Source organism: Abramis brama (genome assembly GCF_963993115.1).
Source record: "Abramis brama genome assembly, chromosome: 6".
Taxonomy (NCBI): Eukaryota; Metazoa; Chordata; class Actinopteri; order Cypriniformes; family Leuciscidae; genus Abramis; species Abramis brama.
Genome location: NC_139968.1, coordinates 8,416,955 through 8,437,094, shown reverse-complemented (window position 1 = coordinate 8,437,094; position 20,140 = coordinate 8,416,955). Strand labels below are relative to the sequence as shown.

The 20,140-nt window shown below is 36.2% G+C and overlaps 1 protein-coding gene across 4 annotated transcripts; it reads left to right on the top strand.

Annotated features, from left to right (window-relative positions):
• Positions 1–967: 967 nt before the first annotated feature.
• On the top strand, positions 968–19,437 carry srfa (serum response factor a). Of its 4 annotated transcripts, none has more exons than XM_084118102.1 (8): positions 968–1,774; positions 3,768–4,034; positions 8,842–9,106; positions 11,445–11,639; positions 13,939–14,040; positions 14,130–14,321; positions 15,443–15,519; positions 16,958–19,437. In XM_084118102.1, the coding sequence occupies exons 1-8, from the start codon at positions 1,325–1,327 to the stop codon at positions 17,045–17,047; spliced, it is 1,638 nt and encodes a 545-aa protein (XP_083974228.1). In that variant the 5' UTR covers positions 968–1,324; the 3' UTR covers positions 17,048–19,437. The 4 variants fall into 4 exon arrangements, with proteins under 4 accessions (XP_083974228.1, XP_083974229.1, XP_083974230.1 ...); XM_084118103.1 differs by having other exon boundaries at positions 1,006–1,774; positions 15,443–15,535; XM_084118104.1 differs by lacking the exon at positions 11,445–11,639 and having other exon boundaries at positions 1,006–1,774.
• The last annotated feature ends 703 nt before the right edge of the window (positions 19,438–20,140 follow it).

Below are 20,140 nucleotides of genomic sequence, written 5' to 3'. Positions count from 1 at the left end.
TGGCTAACTTATTGTTATTGAATAATGAGAATATATTATTAGGTAGTCATCTTGAAACATAGGGTTTGGTGGGTTAAAGCTTTTACAAAACGTGCCCTGTTCTTTGCACAAGGCTATACTTCTTTAGTAATATTGGTGTAAAATGTTTATATGTACAGGGCCCCAATGCAAAACCTTTAAAATATTGCTTGTAAGGGTGATATTTCAAAAGATTTTCTTAAGTTAAACTATTGTTTGCAACCAGCTGAAGATAGCATGTCTATCATAAAAGCAATAACACTGTAATTGTCAGAGCAAAAAGGTGCTTGTACAAGGTCTAAAATGGAAAACTGATAAATGTGTAAAAAATGTTTTTAGTTGTAAGCAAATTAAATGCGTGAGACGCTAAAAGCCTGAGTTTAGTGTAACTTTAAACCAATAGTTAAGGTAACAGCTTCATCTGCTGGTTATACGGAGTATCGCATCATTTACACAGCTCTAACAGAGCTGAAATCTGACAGGTTAGTCTCACAAAGCAGTTTTTGTTTTAAAAGACAGTAAAGTAATTTTGATTTACCTTATCACAAATTTTCCGCCAGAAATGTCGGTAATATTAATGTTCAGGTTAAGGTCCAAGAACAGCCAGTTCGCCGTGTATTACGTAAGCCATTTCAGTCGGCCAAATCAGATTTGAACCAATCACAAAGTCGGAGCGGTTTGCGTAGCCAATCGCAGCGCAGCACTGTGACTCACCATACATGGACAGCCATCACCATATAAGGAAACATCGACTCGCTTTATATGGAGGAAAGTAGATCTTTGGGTGAACGTCCTCGTGAGGTAAATTCCCTAAATAAGCGCGGAATCATCCTTTACACTCTTCCAAAAAACATTAAAATCGCCATACAACCAAAATATCGTAATTTACGTGTTCGACGTGAAATATCAAGCGTGATATCGACGTTGCTGTTGGTAACTAGTTCTCTTCGCGGAGGTAACAGTTACATTGTGTGGTCGCGATGCGTCGTTTCCAAATGTGGCGTAAGTTCAGTTGAGGTTTGATTGATGGACTGTAGGCGGAAACTATACGTTGTAAACTTTGTACGATGGTCGTAAAGGGCTAGTTTTGAAAGGTTTGTTTTTGTAGTTTACAAGACGACTTCCATACAGGAATTAAACTAAGGATAGCTCTCGTTTAGTCCCGAGTTGTGTGCTTATTTGAGCTAATGTTTCTTAGCCTAGCATATGCAGGGTAAGTTCGGTATCAAGTGAAGAGATCTGCTAACTGTTAACGTACATCTACCGCAGACTGCAGTGGTGCTGCTAGCGGGTCGGGGTTTCGGAGATGTTGGGGGGAAACGGGAAGGCCAGGGGGGCTGGACGCTCAGGTAACGGCACAGGCTTGACCCATCTACAGGTGGGCAGCACATCTGGGGCTTTAGGGGCGGTGAACTCCTCCATAAACCTGCCCGATGGGGGCAGATACGACGACAGGCCGTCGGTCGAGGCAGTGCTGAGCGGCTCTGATGGAGACTCGGACTCCGGGGATGATGAAGAGAGTCCCGTGCTGGACAGGAGAGGAGTGAAGCGGGAGAGGAGCGAGATGGAGGTCGGGGGATCCTCGGGAGCGATCGCTGCACTGCCGGCGGGGTATGGAGGACTTTCCAGCGGGGTGGCGGGTGCAAAACCCGGCAAGAAAACGCGAGGACGGGTTAAAATTAAGATGGAGTTTATTGACAACAAGCTGAGGAGATACACGACCTTCAGCAAGAGAAAGACTGGCATTATGAAGAAGGTACGTTCAACCAGAACATGTACGACACCAATACTAGTGCTAAACCACTATGCTAATGCTGGTACTACAACTACTACTAATATACTAACACAAGTATTAAACACTACTAGTATTAATATTACTATACTGATTATAATACTGTAGAAATACTTGTACTACTAGTGCTATATCAACTTATAATAGCACATTACTGATACTAGTACCATCATACTATTTAATTGTATCCTTGTAATGTATTAATGTGCTGATACTAATTCTGTATCAATACTTGTACTATATGCAATTTACTGACAAGTAACATGCTACTATCAGCATCCACTATAATGACAGTGACTTCTGCTAAACTATTACTCATACTAAAACTGGAACTGTTATTATTGTTTTTTACTTGCCATTTATTGATATTAGTAAAGTTTCCATACATGTCATGTACTAATGTACTATTATGCTGATACTATCTCTATATCACTCACACTAGGTTTGTACCATTGATAGTGTCTTTTGATGGAGCTTTTGAACCGTACTAGTAGTACCATACCATTATTAGTGCTGTAACAACTAAATTCAATTTGCTATTTCTAGTACTCTACCAATTCTAGTACCACCACTCATACTAGTATTACTTTTTTACTAGCTTTGTATCGATATACTGATATACTATACTGTTATTAGTACAATTATACCATTACTTGTGCCTTAAAACTATACGTAAACTAGTACTAGTACTTCACGAATACTAGTACCATACCACTGTGTACATAGTAATACTATACCATTGGTGTTACTAGACTATACTGTAACAAGTACTATACCAATACGACTTAACTTGCTAGTACTATACTACTTTACTTATCGTAGTGCTATAACACCATACACTAGTTATGTACAACTGTTCGGACTTTATCAACATGTTAATGTTGTTATTGCTCCATTATTGTTGCTATATTTACAGATGTTAGTACTGTACCATTACTAGCTATACTGATACTCAAGCTATGCTGATACTAGAACCAGTATACCTTTACTAATCCTATACCACTATATTAGTGTTAGTACTGTACTCATACTACAGTAGTCAACATTTGAAGTGGATCAAAACCTTTCATCAAAGTTATACATGAATTTTGAACATACCCGTTCTTGTCTCAACTTAGATTAACTTTTTTGATCCACTTCAAATGTTGACTACTATAATACTTTATGGCTATTAGTGCCAAACCACTATACTTACACCAGTGCTGTACTGGTGCCATGTTGATGTAGTTCACTAACACTGTGGTGTTAAACTATACTGTTACAAGTACTATGCCAATACTAGTTAACATGCTAGTACCATATTTATAGCCTTCTACTTTACAAGTACTAGTTCTATAGCTCTATACTGATACTAGTTTACCACTGTTTATCTATATCACACTATCATATATCCCTCCTCTGTTACTTTCTGATGTCTTCCGTGTCTCAGTTGAAGGTAGTTTCCTCATCTGTTCTGACTCATTTGTCATTGGCCCCTCAATTGTCATTCATTCCTGTCTCAGCAGAAATAGGCCAGATGACTGATCAGGTTACCACTGCGGTAGACTTTGTTAATGCATTTGCATATCTTGAGGACCGGCCTAGTTTGCAGTGTAACGACAACCTGCAGTAGGTTCTCTAGTGACTGACTTATTAGTTGCAGTTAATCCCTTCTTACCAGTTCTTTTATCTCTTTTGCTTGGGCTGCTGTCATCACCTCTCGTCCTTCTTTTCATTGTTTCTTACCTCAAGAATCACAAATAAAGCTGCATTTTGTCACACAAGCGCATTTGAATTTATTTGGCGCATACACTTCACAGCATTTGTGATGTTTATCATCACTGTTGTCCACTCAATCAGAGTTGAGGTTAAAAAACATGAGTTCACCAGTGCTTATAAGTTAGTGTCCACTGGAGAAGTAAACGTCACTTTAGAATAGAAGATCTTATTGTTATTTTGCTTTCTTCTCAATTTCCAGGCTTACGAACTGTCCACCTTAACGGGGACGCAAGTTTTGCTCTTGGTTGCCAGCGAGACGGGCCACGTCTACACATTTGCCACGCGGAAACTTCAGCCCATGATCACCAGTGAGACGGGTAAAGCCCTCATCCAGACCTGCCTCAACTCCCCTGATTCTCCACCCCGTACCGACCCTTCGACAGACCAGCGGATGAGTGCCACGGGATTCGAGGAGACGGATCTCACCTACCAGGTCTCAGAGGCCGATGGTCTCACAGAGCCAAAGGTACAGAGTTTCTACCACGTATTTTCAATCTACTAGTCAGCGAGTTGTCTAATCGACTAGGTGGTCAAAAGTAGGTTCTGTAAAATTACACTTGTTTAGAATTGTTGTTCACAAGACACAGTCTAGACGTTTATGTAAGCGCTGATATAAAGTCGCAATTGCAAGATATAAAGTCATAATTGCATGATATTAAGTCGCAATTGCGTGTTATAAAGTCAGAATTGTGAGATATAAACTCTTCTGAGGTAAAAAAAAAAAAAAAAGTGTCTTTTTTTCCCTTAGAATTGGACTTTATATCTCACAGTTGTGAGTTTATATCTCACAATTGTGAGAAAAGATGTCAGAATTGCGAGATATAAACTCGCAATTATGTGTTATAAAGTCAGTGCGTGATATAAAGTCGCAATTGCGAGAAAAAAAGTCCGAATTCTGACTTTATAAGACGCAATTGCGACTTTTTCACGCAATTCTGACTTTATATCTCGCAATTCTGACTTTATAACATGCAATTGCGACTTTATTTCACGCAATTCTGACTTTATATCTCGCAATTCTGAGAAATAAAGTCAGAATTGTGAGATAAAAAGTCGCAATTATCTTTTAAAATGTTTTATTTTGTGGCGGAAACAAGCTTCCATACGCAACAGATTTACGTCCAATCTGAAGTTTAAAGAAGAAAATCTAAAACATTCTAGTTGACCTCATTAATCTAGTTTAGTCTAGATTAGTCTCAGACTAGTTGGTTGATGGATTAGTTGACTGAAATCGAATCTAAAGACGAATCATCCTTTATAGTTCCACAGCTTGGTCCATCATTTGAGTTTCACTTTAAGTGGAAACCTTTTCCCATTCCTGTGTCTCTTGACCTTTGAGGGTCTCAGTTTTCCAGACTACAATAGCTCATTTTAATGTTGAAAGAACTTTCACCCAAAACCCCTTTTCTACTATCAGTATTTATCATGCAAATGCCAGTTTTGCCCACATTTAAGAACATTTGCGTCACCCCGAGCACGTCTTTGCATGGCAGCGTCTATTATTCACAATGTCCAACTCTCATTGATAAGGATTAGATGCTGTCTACATGTCCTTATATAGTCTGGTTTTCCCAGTACACTTTCTTGGCTCATGGCTGATCACATTCCATATAAGCTGCAGCTGTTTTCAAATTTGGATGACATATCCCCCCCTTTTCTCTACTGATTTAGGGCAAGTAGTGAGTGAGCATGCAGAATTAGAAAACCAAACCTCTGTTTAAAATATTGCTTAAAGCAGATCCTCAACTTGTTGAGCTGATGACAAGCTCATTTTGAAAAGTCATCATGGGAATGGGATCCTCCTCACACATAAAATCAATGCTTTTAGCAGATAATTTGAGGGGGTTTTGCTCACAAACATGCACAAGATCATTTCCTTTGTCACAGTTTGGGCAGGGTTTTTTGGTTTAGTTGTCTCAAAAAAACTTTTTCCAGTTTGTTGATTTATTTTACAGACTAAAAGACTTATCTCCTGAGCTAGTGCACAAAGGAACAAAAAAAGCACAAAGGAACAAAATGTAACTTGCACAAAAAACAGTGCAAACAGATTTAATAAAGTTCAAATAGCCTAGTTTTAGTGCAAAATGAACAGTTTCAGGTCAGTATGTTCAAGCCCGCTTCTGACTGATAACGTCCCCAGCAGTAGAAAATGTAGATGGTGCTTGAAAACTGATATCTGGGGTTTAAGGCCCTTATCATCTCCCTATAGTTGACATCACCAGAACACAAAACATAAAAATAGCCTTGTTTTATCATTTAAAAACATTATCTATGCTAACTTAAGAGATGACCTAGACACCTGGCCAACAGCCTTAACAGTAAAGTTACAACAACCCCATTTACAGCTTACACACCTCCACCATGGAGCCTCCACTGTAGGAGAAGGCAGCAAACCTGTGGCACTCATCTCGCCTTTCCTCCATCATTTTTCCTTTTTTCTTTGCCAGTGTGAACGGATTGACACTCGATGGTCTCCTCATGCCAGGATCGACAGGGGCAGAGGCTATAACATTAAATCAATAATACACACAACAATACAACAATAAACCATTAATGCAGCCAACCTTAAGAATAAGCACGCTTTAGCAAGATAACTAGTTTAATGTGAATTCAACTTGAGCAGTTACTGTCAAACTTAAAGCATTTTTAGCATCGATTTAGCTAGCTATCAATAGCCATACATCCAAACAATATCTAACGCTAACGTTACAAATTTCCTACTTCCCAAGTCGTAATTACGACTCCGAATGCAACGTAACATGAGGAGAGTAAAGAGCTCCTAAAGCTTGTTTCCATATAAATTCACGGATAGTTTACATGTTAACATGCTTTTCATTGAAATTACAAGCTCATGACATTTCCTCATATGGAGTCAGTTCGTTACGTTGCATTCGGAGATCGACTACTTTTGACTGACAAAATTCCAGCCACCGGAAACACTAACTGATAAAGTGAGTCGTACAAAATCTTTCTTTTTAGTAAACTCTGTGTACACAAACACTGTCCTCAATGCTGGAGTTCATGTGTAGAGCCCCTGGTGATACTTCCAGCAAAGTTTCATGTTGTGTCGGGCCTTCTTAGTGTTTTAAAAATAGCGATTTTGATGCTATCATAGTCGTGCCCCATTCAAAAGACAATTTGATCGAAAACGAAAACGCGGTCAATCTTAAAAGTGGTGTTTTCATTCTAATTATGCTTTTACACGAAAGTTTGACTCGGGTAGATTAACAAAAAGACCCTAGGTTCAATTTTGGCGACAGTTATCCTTTAATAGAATAGGCGTCTTGATATTATTCCTGTACCAATTTGTTTCTATTTGAATGTTTAACAACGCTTACTTCATATTCATTTTTGCTGTTGTATCAAAAATGGTATCAAGAATTGTAAAACGTTCATGGTTTATCGATCGTCTAAATGCAGATCAGATCTGCTCTAGTATCTCAGCTCAGTTTGATGTATTTTCTTGTACCCGCCTTCTTTTGATGGCGAAGAGAAAATGTTTTCCAGCTCACAGGCTGATCCGTCGTCCCCGTTCGGTGGGTTTTGTTGAGAGCCGCCTGAAATAGCAGCGCTCTCTCTCTCGCTGTGTGGACACCTGTTTTCCTGCGAAGGCAGCTGCCGTTCTCAGGATAGCCGTGACACAATTGCCTTTATCACACGACAGGCTCTGCTGCGGTCAATCACTCCTGGTCCACCACAGGAAAACTCTGTGACATGACATTAATGTCGTCTTTCTTCTTCAGACCACAAAAGATTATCTTTTATTTTTAGAAAGTTTTAAATGTTTTCGTTCATATTATCAGGGTTCGTGCTTGAAGTACTTGAATTTGAGTTTTTGACATTCAAGTCATGGAAAACCCTTGAAAACAGCTATATTTATGAAGAGGTACTTAAAAAAGTGCTTTACTTACTTAAAATACAGTATATTTTTTCGAAAAAAAACAAAAAATACAACATTTTCACACAAAATTAACACTGCAGCCTGTCTAATAATACGAAGTACGGCAACATTATAATTTAAAATTTTATTTACTGAACAATAATAGCCATTATAAACTTTGTATTTAATATATATTATTAAATGCGTTGTAAGTTGTATTTTAGATACCTTATATCTGTAATTTGAGTTTTAAAAATCCTTAAAACATACTAAAGATATTGTTTGATAAGTGAGATCTCGGATTGTAGTCCTTGAAAACCAGAAAAGTAGTGCTTGAAAAGTCCTGGAATTTCTTTTTACAGGATCTGTACGAACCCTGTATTATGAAAGTGATCCCAGACTTCTCATTCATTTAGTTATGAATGGTCCTATAATTTGGTTTGTGTCCATCGAGTTTCAAATAAATGCGTTCCAGATAATAACAAAAAGATGAAGTACCTTTCATTTATGAAGTGTTATTTGACAAATAGGCATTATTACATTATGTAATGTATAAATGGTTCTGCTTTTTGTCACAAAACAGTTTGGATAATTACTCAAACATAATTATCCATGAGCAAAGACTTCACTCATAGAATGCTGTTGACATTATATAATATATTTTTGAATATTTTGAGTATATTTATTATATAATGCGTCATGTATAATTAAGTAAAATGCATTCAAATAGTTACAAATGTTAGTTTTATTCATACTTTTTCATACTGTGTGTGTGTATATATATATATATATATATATATATATATACAGATCACACACACACACACACAAATATGTTACCTGTCAAGTTAACTTCAAATATTAAATAACTACAATTTTTTTTAATTTTTATTATTTTTTATTATTATTATTTTTTTATTATTTTTTTTATTATTTATTTTTTATTATATATATATAATTTTATATATATACACACAGTACATATACACAGATTACACACACACACAAATATGTCACCTATCAAGTTAACTTCAAATATTAAATAACTACAATTTTTTTTTATTATTATTATTTTTATTATTATTATTATTATTATTTTTTTTTATAATTTATTTTTTATTTATATATACAGTACATATACACAGATTACACACACACACAAATATGCCACCTATCAAGTTAACTTCAAATATTAAACGTATTAATATTAAATATTAAAAGTTTATCAGTGAAGTTATCTAATGCCCTTTAGCACTAGTGTCTTATTTTTATAAACAAATAAATGCCGATTTGAGCATATCTGTTGTATTGTGAAAAATAAAAAAAGATTATTGATTGTCCCTCTAAATTTGTGCTCCTTAAAATCTTTTAATTTCTGCTTTTGTTGTTGCAGGAAATGATGAAGCCCACGTTCACCTCTGCCACTTTACCTGGAGGCACCAACAGCACGACCACACAGTCCTCGGCGTCTTCCTCTCCCTCCTCCTCCTCAGTGGCCATGCACACACACACACACACTCACAGCAGCATCCCCTCGCTGTCCGGCACCACCGGTTGGCCCATGAGCGCTCAGAGCGTGTCCAGTGCGAACGGCACCGTGCTCAAAAGCTCTCCCGCGGGCGTGATGCAGCTGCCCGGAGGATTCACACTCATGCCAGGTGCGGGCCTGCGTTCAGTCGTGCCTTTGTTTTACTTCTTCCTTTTACAGATTAGTCCAGATTAACTCTTATTTGACTTTACAGATGGGTTGCATGATGCATTGCATCAGCTTGCATGACATTGTCGTGTTTTAATGCACATGAACTTATTGGCTTGCTTGCATGCCTGCTCACTTTGAATTCTGCTTCCAACTGATTTCGTCTGTGTAAAGGCCTGTTCACATCAAGAGCGATGCAACAAACAAATCGAATCATTAAGAAACTCGCAACATATTTAGACAGTTTACATCAGTTTTACATACATTCAAATTCAATTCAGGAAGTTTCTATGTCCAACCCTCTACATTGCGAGTAAATTTCACTCTGGGCGACTAAATAATGTCAATCGCTAGCCACTGGCTGATAAATTCTTAGATTTTACTCGCCGGTGTCTGTGTGTTAGATGCCAAGTATAAGTTTAGCATAGATATACTTTCACTCGCTGAACACTGACTGAGCGCTTGAGAGTTTCGCTCTCCGTCAAGCGATCTGTACTAGTATTTCAAATTCAGCTCAGCGTACCTGTTTCACGCACCGTAAACTCTAGTGTGGAGACGCACGACTCGCCGTCGCGTTTCTCACACGCGCAAAGAGAGAGAGAGCGAGAGAGAGTCTTACATACCACGCAAAATCGACGCGCTACATGTAAACAATATTCTTGTTCATCTGGAGTTCATCTGGAATTATTCAGCTTTTAAGAACAAGGTAGTTTCTCCGAAACAGTGCGCAAACGGCAATCTCATTGGCTGGCGCTCATCCCTGTTTTAATCTCAGCAAATCAATTAGTAGTAGAATTAACTTTTATTAACTACTATTATCAATGACTTTTTTCTTTTTACAGAAACAATGAATGACCAACAATATCTTAAGCACCACCTCCAGTCCTAAATTCAGTTAAAATTACAAATATGCTTGATTATCATAATATTATAATATAATGCTTGATTGACTGATCTTAAGAGTGTACATTTAGATATTTAAAAAGCTGTGCCATATATATATATATATATATATATATATATATATATATATGTGTATATGTGTATATGTATAAAAATAATAGTATATCAGTTTGGCGAGTAACCCAAAATATTTACTAGCCAATGGCGATTTTGTTGCCAAGGTGTGCATAGAGGGTTGATGTTTTTAACGTTATTTTGATCTCTCTGTGTGTGTGTGTGTTTATGCATGCTTTTATTCATTTAAATCAATTATTTAATTAAAATTTAAGTTTTAGATAGATTAAAAATTTCACTAAAATGTTTAAGAAAAATAATCCTCCTTAAGTAGGTTGGCATAATCTTGTTATTTTTTTCTTCGAAAATATTGCTATTTATAAAAACTTTTGTCAGCCAAATCAGTCATGTGGTGCAGACAGCTTGAAAAAGTGTCATGGACATATATCACAGACCCTTACAATATCAGATATAATATCTCCTTTTTATGACGAGGCAAGGGTAGTTCAGGTGGTGCGGCGAAAAATAATGATATTTAAGGATTATTAAATATCATAAGACAAACTTTGAAGTTAACTTGAGAAAGCCTGACCAGAAAGTTTGAAGAAGTTTTAAGGCTTAATGTTTGATGGTTTTGAAGGCAATACAGTGTCATAATATTTAAAAAGAATTCTTTGAAAGCATAATTTTAAAACTTTTTCAAATTAATAATCAATATGTGTGCACTCATACATCCAGTAAAAGTGCAAGGACAAAAATTGTACTTTTACTTGATGGTCACACACCACATTACTTTATATAAAATAATATAAAACCATATGAAACCAACATAAATATAAATATTACATTTTAAACTAAGAATTTAAAACTTGGATCGTAAACATTCTTGTTCGTCACTGACCCACATATCAAACATTTACATCAAAGACTAAGATTATACACCGTATTCAAGATATGAACTGAGGTCGCATCAGGATGTTTATTGAAATATGCTTATTTTAATATCCCCGAGATGATAAACCCAGCACTGTGAATCTGTTCAAACTCATTCACCGTACCAGACGCTTGTTCTCCAATTAGGCCTGTCACGATTATGAAGTTTGGCTGACGATTAATTGACTAAAAAAAATAAATTTTTTGTGTGCTTCATTCATTAAAGAATTATGATGAATTTAATCCTCAGCAAGTTATCATTTTGCAGCGTAACATTCCCGTTAACACCTTTAAATATTAAAGAAATGTATTGAGTTTGTAAGTGAATTGGAGCCCATGCTTGCTGTGACTAGGCCTTGAACATGCGAGTTCTGCGTGGCTTGCTGAGGGTGTCGCTGTGTGTCCCGCAGGCGCCTCTCTCCCGCCTGGCACACACACTATTCCTCTCAGTCAGCTGCAGACACACTCTCTGGCCATACAGTGTCCACAGACGCAAAACAGCCACGCCATGACTAGCACCAGCACCTCCTCCGCTGTCCCCGCACACACACAACCCGCTGCTCAGGCCACGCTCTTCCGCCTGCCGGCCGCTGTCTCGCTTACAGGTCAGTGTGTCTCAGACTCTCTCTGTGTGTGTGTGTGTGTGTGTGTGTGTGTGTGGCCGTCTGGAGGGAAACTCGACTCACTGTGGGCGCTGCAGATGTGCGTTGGATTTGCATGCTACAGCTTTCTTAAATTATTTTCTTATAGTGGTGGCATTGCAAGTAACACAACTAATGCAAAAAATAAGGGATTCTTCAAAACATTAAGTTAAATGTAACGAGTTTGACGTATGTGACATTTGTTTTATTTAATTTTACTTGTATATATGAAGAGTTCAGATGCAAAAGCCTCTAAGTGCCATCTGAAATTTTCTTCTAGAATGATCATTTTTATAAAGCTTGTATATTTAAGTTCAGTAATTTCATTTAAATGACAATTAATAGGTAATTTGCATTGCCATTTAAGTGGAATTACTGAACTTAAATATACGAGCTTGATAAAAATGATCATTCTAGAAGAAAATTTCAGATGGCACTTAGAGGCTTTTGCATCTGAACTCTTCATATATATACAGTACCAGTCAAAAGTTTGGAAACACTACTATTTTTAATGCTTTTGAAAGAAGTCTCTTATGCTCATCAAGCCTGCAGTTAAAAACAAAAAAAAACAAAAAAAACAGTAATATTATGAAATATTATTACAATTTAAAATAATGGTTCTCTTTTTTAATATACTTTAAAATGTAATTTATTTTTGTGATGCAAAGCTGAATTTTCATCAGCAAGTACTCCAGTCTTTGGTGTCTTATGATCCTTCAGAAATCATTCTAATATGATTATTTATGATCAATGTTGGAAACAGTTGTGCTGCTTAATATTTTTTTCTTTTTTCAGGATTATTTGATGAATAAAAAGTTAAAAAGAACTGTATTTATTTAGAATAAAAATCTTTTGTAACAATATACACTACCGTTCAAAAGTTTGGGAACAATAACTTTTTTTTTTTTAAAGAAATTAGTACTTTAATTCAACAAGAATGCGTTAAATTGATAAAAGGTGATGGTAACGGTTTATATTGTTAGAAATGTTTTTATTTTGAATAAATGCTGTTTTTATGAATAAATGCTGTTAACGTTTTACTCATCAATGAATCCTGAAAAGAGTATTCCAAAAAAATATATTAAACAGCACAACTGTTTCCATCATTGATAATAACTGAGTATCAAATCATCATATTAGAATGATTTCTGAAGGATCATAAGACACCAAAGACTGGAGTACTTGCTGATGAAAATTCAGCTTTGCATCACAAAAATAAATTACATTTTAAAGTATATTAAAAAAGAGAACCATTATTTTAAATTGTAATAATATTTCATAATATTACTGTTTTTTTTGTTTTTTGTTTTGTTTTTAACTGCAGGCTTGATGAGCATAAGAGACTTCTTTCAAAAACATTAAAAATAGTAGTGTTTCCAAACTTTTGACTGGTACTGTATATAAACCATTATTGGTGATGTACTGTTTGTGAGTAAAATTAAATAAAACAAATAATTTATTAATTCATATTAATTCATATAATTTTGCAATAAACCATCGAAATACTGCATTTTAAAGCAACATGTAATCAACACTTGTGAGACTGTGTGTGTCAGTGTTATTTTAGTATTTATTTAGTTTTAGGTTTTTATGTGCTTGTCATTTTTTATTTATTTTTTAAATATTTCTATTTAGCTTTAATTTATTCTTGAAGTTACATATAGGTTATATTATAACTTGTTACCCAGCAAGCAATAGCCGTAGAGTCTTGGTTAACTATAGACCCGATATAGTCCGGCTATGAGTAACACACTTCTAGCCAAAATAACCTTGAGTTTGAATGTCGTTTTTGCCATAATAACTTGCGAGATGTATGATATTCCATCATGTAAGCAAAGTAAACAGTGATTACAAGGTGTTTGTGTTAATTTCTTCACTCATTGCATTTCGTTATCTAATTGATGACTAGTCTATTCTTGGGCTTTGGTTTAGACGTCTATGACGGCCCAAATTTTGCCTTGTTTTAGCCTAGACGTCTGGGCTGTGTATGGACGGCTATTAGACGTCTTTTAAACACAGAATTGCTTGCTGGGTAGTTTATAAGTTTGTAGTTTGAATTATTTTAGAATGATTGATTGATTTTTATATATATATAATCATTTTAGATTACATTTTTTTTTCATGTAATTTTTGCTTTAAAAGTTTAACTTGTATAAACTATTTTAAATAGTTTTAGTTGTCGGGTGTGCAGTTCATTCATGTATATAACTATGGCTGGTATTTAAAATGCACTGTGTGTGTGTTTTCTGCTGTTGTGTGTCAGGTGGTGCGATGCCTCAACAGCTACAGGCCATCCAGGTTCACCCCAGTCCTCAAAGCAGCGACAGCAGTCCCGAGATCAGCCAGACCTCCAGCAGCTCCGCCGGTACTCACTGCAACAACCTCCTCTCTCCTCTCTGACTCCATACTGTCGATCAGTCACACATCATCTGTCTCTCTTCTGCACTCCCACAGTGAGCCACACTGCTACTATAGTCACGTCCTCAGTGCCTTCTTCAGTGGCGGGTCACATGATGTACCCTGGAGCGCACGTCATGTATGCTACATCCACCTCTGGCCTAGCCGACGGGGGCCTGACTGTGCTCAATACCTTCCCACAGTCGCACGCTGCGATGCACGTGTCCCACACTCAAGCCCAAGATTCAGGTCAGTCGGACAAAGATGGAAACTTTCCATGGGAATTAATGGGAATTTAAGGGAAGTAACAGGAATTTATGGGAATAAACGGGAATAAACTGGGAATTTTCAAAGTTGAAGGTTGGCTCTTCATAGGGAACTTAAATATAGTTGAGGAAAGTATATTTTAGCATAATCTTGACTAAAACAAACAGATGCCATTCAAATATCCATGCCATTCCTCAATCACATGCACATAGCACACTGCTTACTGCATGGCTATTGAGACCACACCCCCTACTGGCACTGTGCATGCCTCCATCACATGTACAGAAGCCCAAAGCACAAGACTATTGAAGGCACACATTTGAGCCTGTGGACTAAACAAAGTGAAGTAAGTTTTGATGATATTATGGGGAAATATATTTATTAAATGTTTAAATTGCAAATATCACATACAAATGTATTAATCAGTAGATAGCAAGCTGATAAGTTAGATGCTAAATAAGCTAGCATAACTTTATTTACCACATAAGTAGGGCTGGGCGGGATGACGGTATATATCGTTACCGCGGAAGAAAATGTCAACCGTAACAGATTTTTTTATTCCGTGTATACCACAACATGTAAATAAGTAGGCGTGGTTAACTCGCGTGCAGCGTGCGTGAGACTGAGACACTGATATTTGTCAAAGAAACATGAAGAAAGACCAAGAGGATCCACAAAAGGAATTACGTTTTCAAAATTAACGTGATATTTTCAGGGGGGAAGGCGCAGAAGTCAACAAGAGCAGTGCAGCACACTGAAAGTTTAGAGAGCTCGCAACGGGGCTTACTTGACAACAAGTTCATATATCAATATTCTAACGAATAGAAATAACCTTAAATAATGTATGTATCCGTCTCTTATGTGTACAGTTACTTTCAGAGTGGACGCGCAAGCGGTTGCCGTGGTAATGAATATTTCCAAAATTCCCCAGCTTAACTTCCCATGGAAATTTACCGGAAATTTTCCGCCCCTTTGCAACCCTAGTTGGAATTGGCTTAATGAAAAGATATCGATTTGGAAATATTCTAAGTATGGGAATTCCATTAACTGTTGTTAAGAAGTGGTTTTATTGTGTTTTTGTGTTGTTTGCTGGTCGTGTTTAGGTGCAGTTCCTCAGATGTTTCTCACAGGACCTCCAGGAACTGTACAGATCCCAGTTTCAGCCGTTCCGCTTCATTCGGTAATATATTAAAACCGTGAGCATTTCTTTACATGAAACTTCTTATCACTGTATAATTTTACTCGTACAGCTTTCTCTGTAAGTTTAACTGCATTGTATCTAAAAGGTTATTGGGTTTTGTATGTCAAAGGAGCTTCTGAAACATTCTAGCTAATACAAAAGAAGAATTTTTTTTTTCTTGAATCACGTAATATTGTAGTTTTTTTTTCTTGCGATGTTTATACTTCACAATATTAAGCCTTTATTCACTGTGTTACAAGAAAACAAAACATTACATTCCAAGAGTAAAGGCATAATGTTATGACAATGTTACGTTTTTATTCTTGTAACTCAATGCCTTTTTGCTCATAATAATGCCTTTATTCTTGTATTGTGGATTTTTTGTCTTGTAACATTATGCCTTTGTTCTCGTAGAATTTAATGACTTTTTTCTTGTAATGTTATGATTTTTTATCTCATAATATTATGATTTTTTTCTTGTAATGTTATGATTTTTTATCTCATAATATTATGATTTTTTCTGTAATGTTATGATTTTATCTCATAATATTATGATTTTTTTCTTGTCATTTATGATTTTTTATCTCATAATATTATGATTTTTTCTTGTAATGTTGTTTTTTTTATCTCATAATATTATGATTTTTTTCTTGTAATATGATTTTTTATCTCATAATATTATGATTTTTTTCTTGTAATATGATTTTTTTATCTCATAATATTATGATTTTTTTTTCTTGTAATGTTTTTGTAACATGCCTTTATTGTAATGTTACAATTTTATATTTTTGTAACATTATGCCTTTATTCTTGCAGTGTTACGGGTTTTTTTTTTTACACAATGCCATTTTTTCTTCTTGTAATGTTACATTTTTTCTTGTAACATTATGCCTTTGTTCTCGTAGCATTTATGACTTTGTTCTTGTAATGTTATGATTCTTTATCTTATAATATTATGCCTTTTTTCTTGTCATGTTACATTTTTGTTCTCGTAACATTATGCCTTTATTCTTGTAACGTTACGCTTTTATTCTTGTAACACAATGCCATTATTATTGTGTATATTGTGCTTTTATTCCCATAACAAGCCTTTATTTGTGTAATGTTGCGTCTTTATTCTCGTAACATAATGCCTTTGTTCCTGTAATGTTACAAGATTGTTCTCAAATCACTTGTTATTGCACACTTTTGTTATTCTTGTAACAAAATGTCTTTATTTCCCAAACATTGCACCTTTATTCTTGTAATGTTTTGGCATTCTCATAACATGAAACATTTTGTTTTGACTTTTCTCAAAACACTGTAACGGCTGTAAACACTGAAACACAGTTGTATGATTGACAGCCAGGAAAGTGTTATTCACTTTCTCCTATGTTGCAGATGCATAAGAACATGCAGTCATCGGGCTCCTCTCACAGTTGTGTCTCTGCCGTTCCAGATGTTGATAAACCAGCAGCCCACGGGTAGCAGCGGCGCCACGCTCACGGAGCTGCGGGTGGTGAACATGGACAATCCCAAAGGAGACTGAGGCCAGTGTGACTGTTCACTCACTGATATTCCAGGGATCACTCATGCCATGCAATCAGACTGCCATTGTATTTATTACTGCCTTGCTGCGTGCCGTGGGGTTCACAAACCCATACATACAGGAATACTGAGGCGTAACGGGACGTTTGAAGGAGGATTGCGTCTCCTCATGGACTCATTTTGGTAGGTAGTGAGATGACAGATCATTTTTGGTTCACATTTATACAACTTCACGTCAGTATTTCATAGAGACGTCTGCACTATCACTGCTGGGTGTTCACCTTTATGCCGAAAGACTGTCGGACAGTGGAATACGATCATGTTCACTCTCAGTAAACATTCAAGCCTGTTCGCGGTACCACAGTTGAAGTATCTTCAGTTGAATCTTTCTTTCTTTTGGGAACGCCTCATCTGATCCGATTTATCATTCATTTTTGAGATCGCTTTTAAGATCTCAATGTTTTGAGGTAAAAAAAAAAGAGAGTTTTGTTGTGAAGTTCGTTCGGTGTGGGTTTAATGGCTGTTCGTGCGTCATTAAGAAATCTTTTTCCAAACTTCATGTCATTTCAAACCTTTTTAACACTTATTTTGCCGTGCCAGACTTTCTCTCCATTTAATTAAATGGTGACTGGCAATTTTCTTCGTCAAATTTTTTTCATTTTTAGAGCTAAACAGCCTAAATGATTATTAGCATCATGAATCGGCAGGTTTGGAAAGACATGAGGGTGAAATGAGGCCTTCAAAACAATGCTGGACACTCTTGCACTGCCATCGACACTCACTGGGGGTTTCGTCTACAGTTTGAATACCATCATGTCTAAAATATAATTTTTCGCCCTCATTACATCCTGAATGCCTTTGTTACTCAATTAGCAGTTTTACGATATCTCAGAACGATCCGATTATTTGAATATGCTGCTATAATTTGGATCTACACATGAGTAGTAAAGATGGCTTGTGATGCTGTGCCAAACGATACTGTACCTGTGGATATCTGGACGAGAAGTCCACTTCTCTGCTTCAAGGCTTCAGGCAAACACAAGCGTAAGCCACTTGTTGATGATGCTGTAACAGAAAAACACTGACTCACGTTTGCTCTGCATGACAACGTACCGTAAACGCTGGTGCTGCAGAATCACAGGGGACTCGCTCTGCTTCACGGCTCATTTAGTTCACCAGAATAATAAAGTATGTGATGGATCTGCTATTAGGTACAAGAATGGCAAGTTTTGTTGTTATTTTCACTGAATTTGCTTAAATTAAATGCAATGTAGTTTAACTGTTTATACGTGCACCCACATATTAATATTGTATGTGATTTCTTTTTTTATCACCATACTCTTAATTGTTTTTTTTTTCTTCTTCCAAATATTTGATTTGGTTTCTTGAAACGTCCAAAGGGCTGTATATCTCGACGATGTCTGCTTGTATTTGCGTCTGGTCTCTCTCTGCAGATTTTTAAAGCGGCATTGGCATTGGCGGGCGTCCACGGGTCTCTTCCTCCACACACACACTGCGAGCGTGGAGCGTAAAGCCTTGTTTTCTCGCACTGCTTAACGGATTTAAGTGGACCACAGCAATACCGAGAGTTTCAGGAATGGCGGTTTCTCTTCTCTTCGGGGATTTTCGGTTTGTGGACCCGAGCACATGTTGACTGTTGTTTTTTTTGTGTGTGTGTGTGTGATTTTTGTTTTTTTGACCAGTGTAAACTGAAGAAAGAATGGGGGGGGGGGAGCGTGTGGGATTTATAAAGCGGCCAGAACAAAAGTGTTTGATTGTTTTATTCAGTATTAACGCGTTTTAAATCCAGGGGGAACATTTCTTGAGTTGTTGATTTCCATTATGATGTTTTTGAGTGAATCTCTTCACGAACTTGCCAGGTCATATTTCACTCCACAACCAGAAGGGAGAAAAAAACATTTTTTGACATTTCCATGACAATTAACCACATTTTTTGACATTTCCATGACAATTAACCACATTTTTGCTCATTTCTGATGCAACAACATGATAAATCAGTGAGATATTAAATTATAAGGTGTTTAGGCATTGTCTAAGTATTTGTTGAACAGCTTTTAATTATTTTTTTTTAAATTTTTTCTATATTGCACTTAGTAATAATCACATTTTGGAAAAGTACACTTATCATGACATATTTTCACAATGATATTTTTCTTTTACTTTATGCGAAGTACTATTATTTAATTTATTTTTTGAGTGAAATATGACCTGGGTGTTTTTATCGGCTGTTATCTTGTGAAATTGTGTGAACACTAGAGGAAAGTGTTGAATGTACCACCTGTATATGGCCCTCATTGTACATAATCTGATTTCCTACGTTAAGCAGCTCATATGGCTGCATATGAAATTAAAATGTTTCTGCACCCTGGATATATTCAGTGGACTGTATATATTAGTTTAAATGTGAAGCACGGGCATCTTGTTTTTCTTTTTCCCCTTTCCTTTAGCGAAACGTAACCAGTTGTGGATGAAACGTTTGCTTTATTCTGTTCATTATCTTCTACAGTGCCATTTTCTGAAGAATTAGGTTGGTTTTATTAGGTTGTTTGTTGGTTTGTTTTTGTATTACATGAGTAAAATTTATTAATTTGATTAAAATTTAAGTTGACAGTACAAAAGGTGAAAGTGAACTCTATTTTAACCACTAAAGCATACTTGTTGTAAAAGAAATGCTGTAATTATGTATAGCGCTTTCTTTTGTAATAAAAGAAAGATTTGAGAATAATTTTACACAAGCTTGACACTGAATCATGGATTTTAAAATAGTGTTGTTTTCATCAACTTCTTTCAAGTCTGTCTGATGCAGCCATATTATAATATATATATATATATCAGGGTGTCCGCGCGGTAGTAAAAAGAATCTACCAAAATTAAGGCCCTTGAAAGGTAGTAAAAAGGTAACAAACGCAATTTGACTTGGTAGTAAATTTTTCATCACCACCTCAATATATGAGTTTCCATTTTTTTGCATAATATTTGTGTCTCCATATTTTAACTTAATCTAGCATAATTTAAAAATATATACGGTGCTAACAACAGGAGCTGACGGGCTCGACACTAACGCTTGTCCGGG

Bases quoted from the DNA above. Each gene is read 5' to 3' on its own strand.
- srfa (XM_084118102.1), top strand. From the start codon at position 1,325: ATGTTGGGGGGAAACGGGAAGGCCAGGGGGGCTGGACGCTCAGGTAAC. The intron at 4,035-8,841 runs GTACAGAGTTTC...TTGTTGTTGCAG, and splicing joins ATGGTCTCACAGAGCCAAAG to GAAATGATGAAGCCCACGTT. The intron at 9,107-11,444 runs GTGCGGGCCTGC...TGTGTCCCGCAG, and splicing joins AGGATTCACACTCATGCCAG to GCGCCTCTCTCCCGCCTGGC.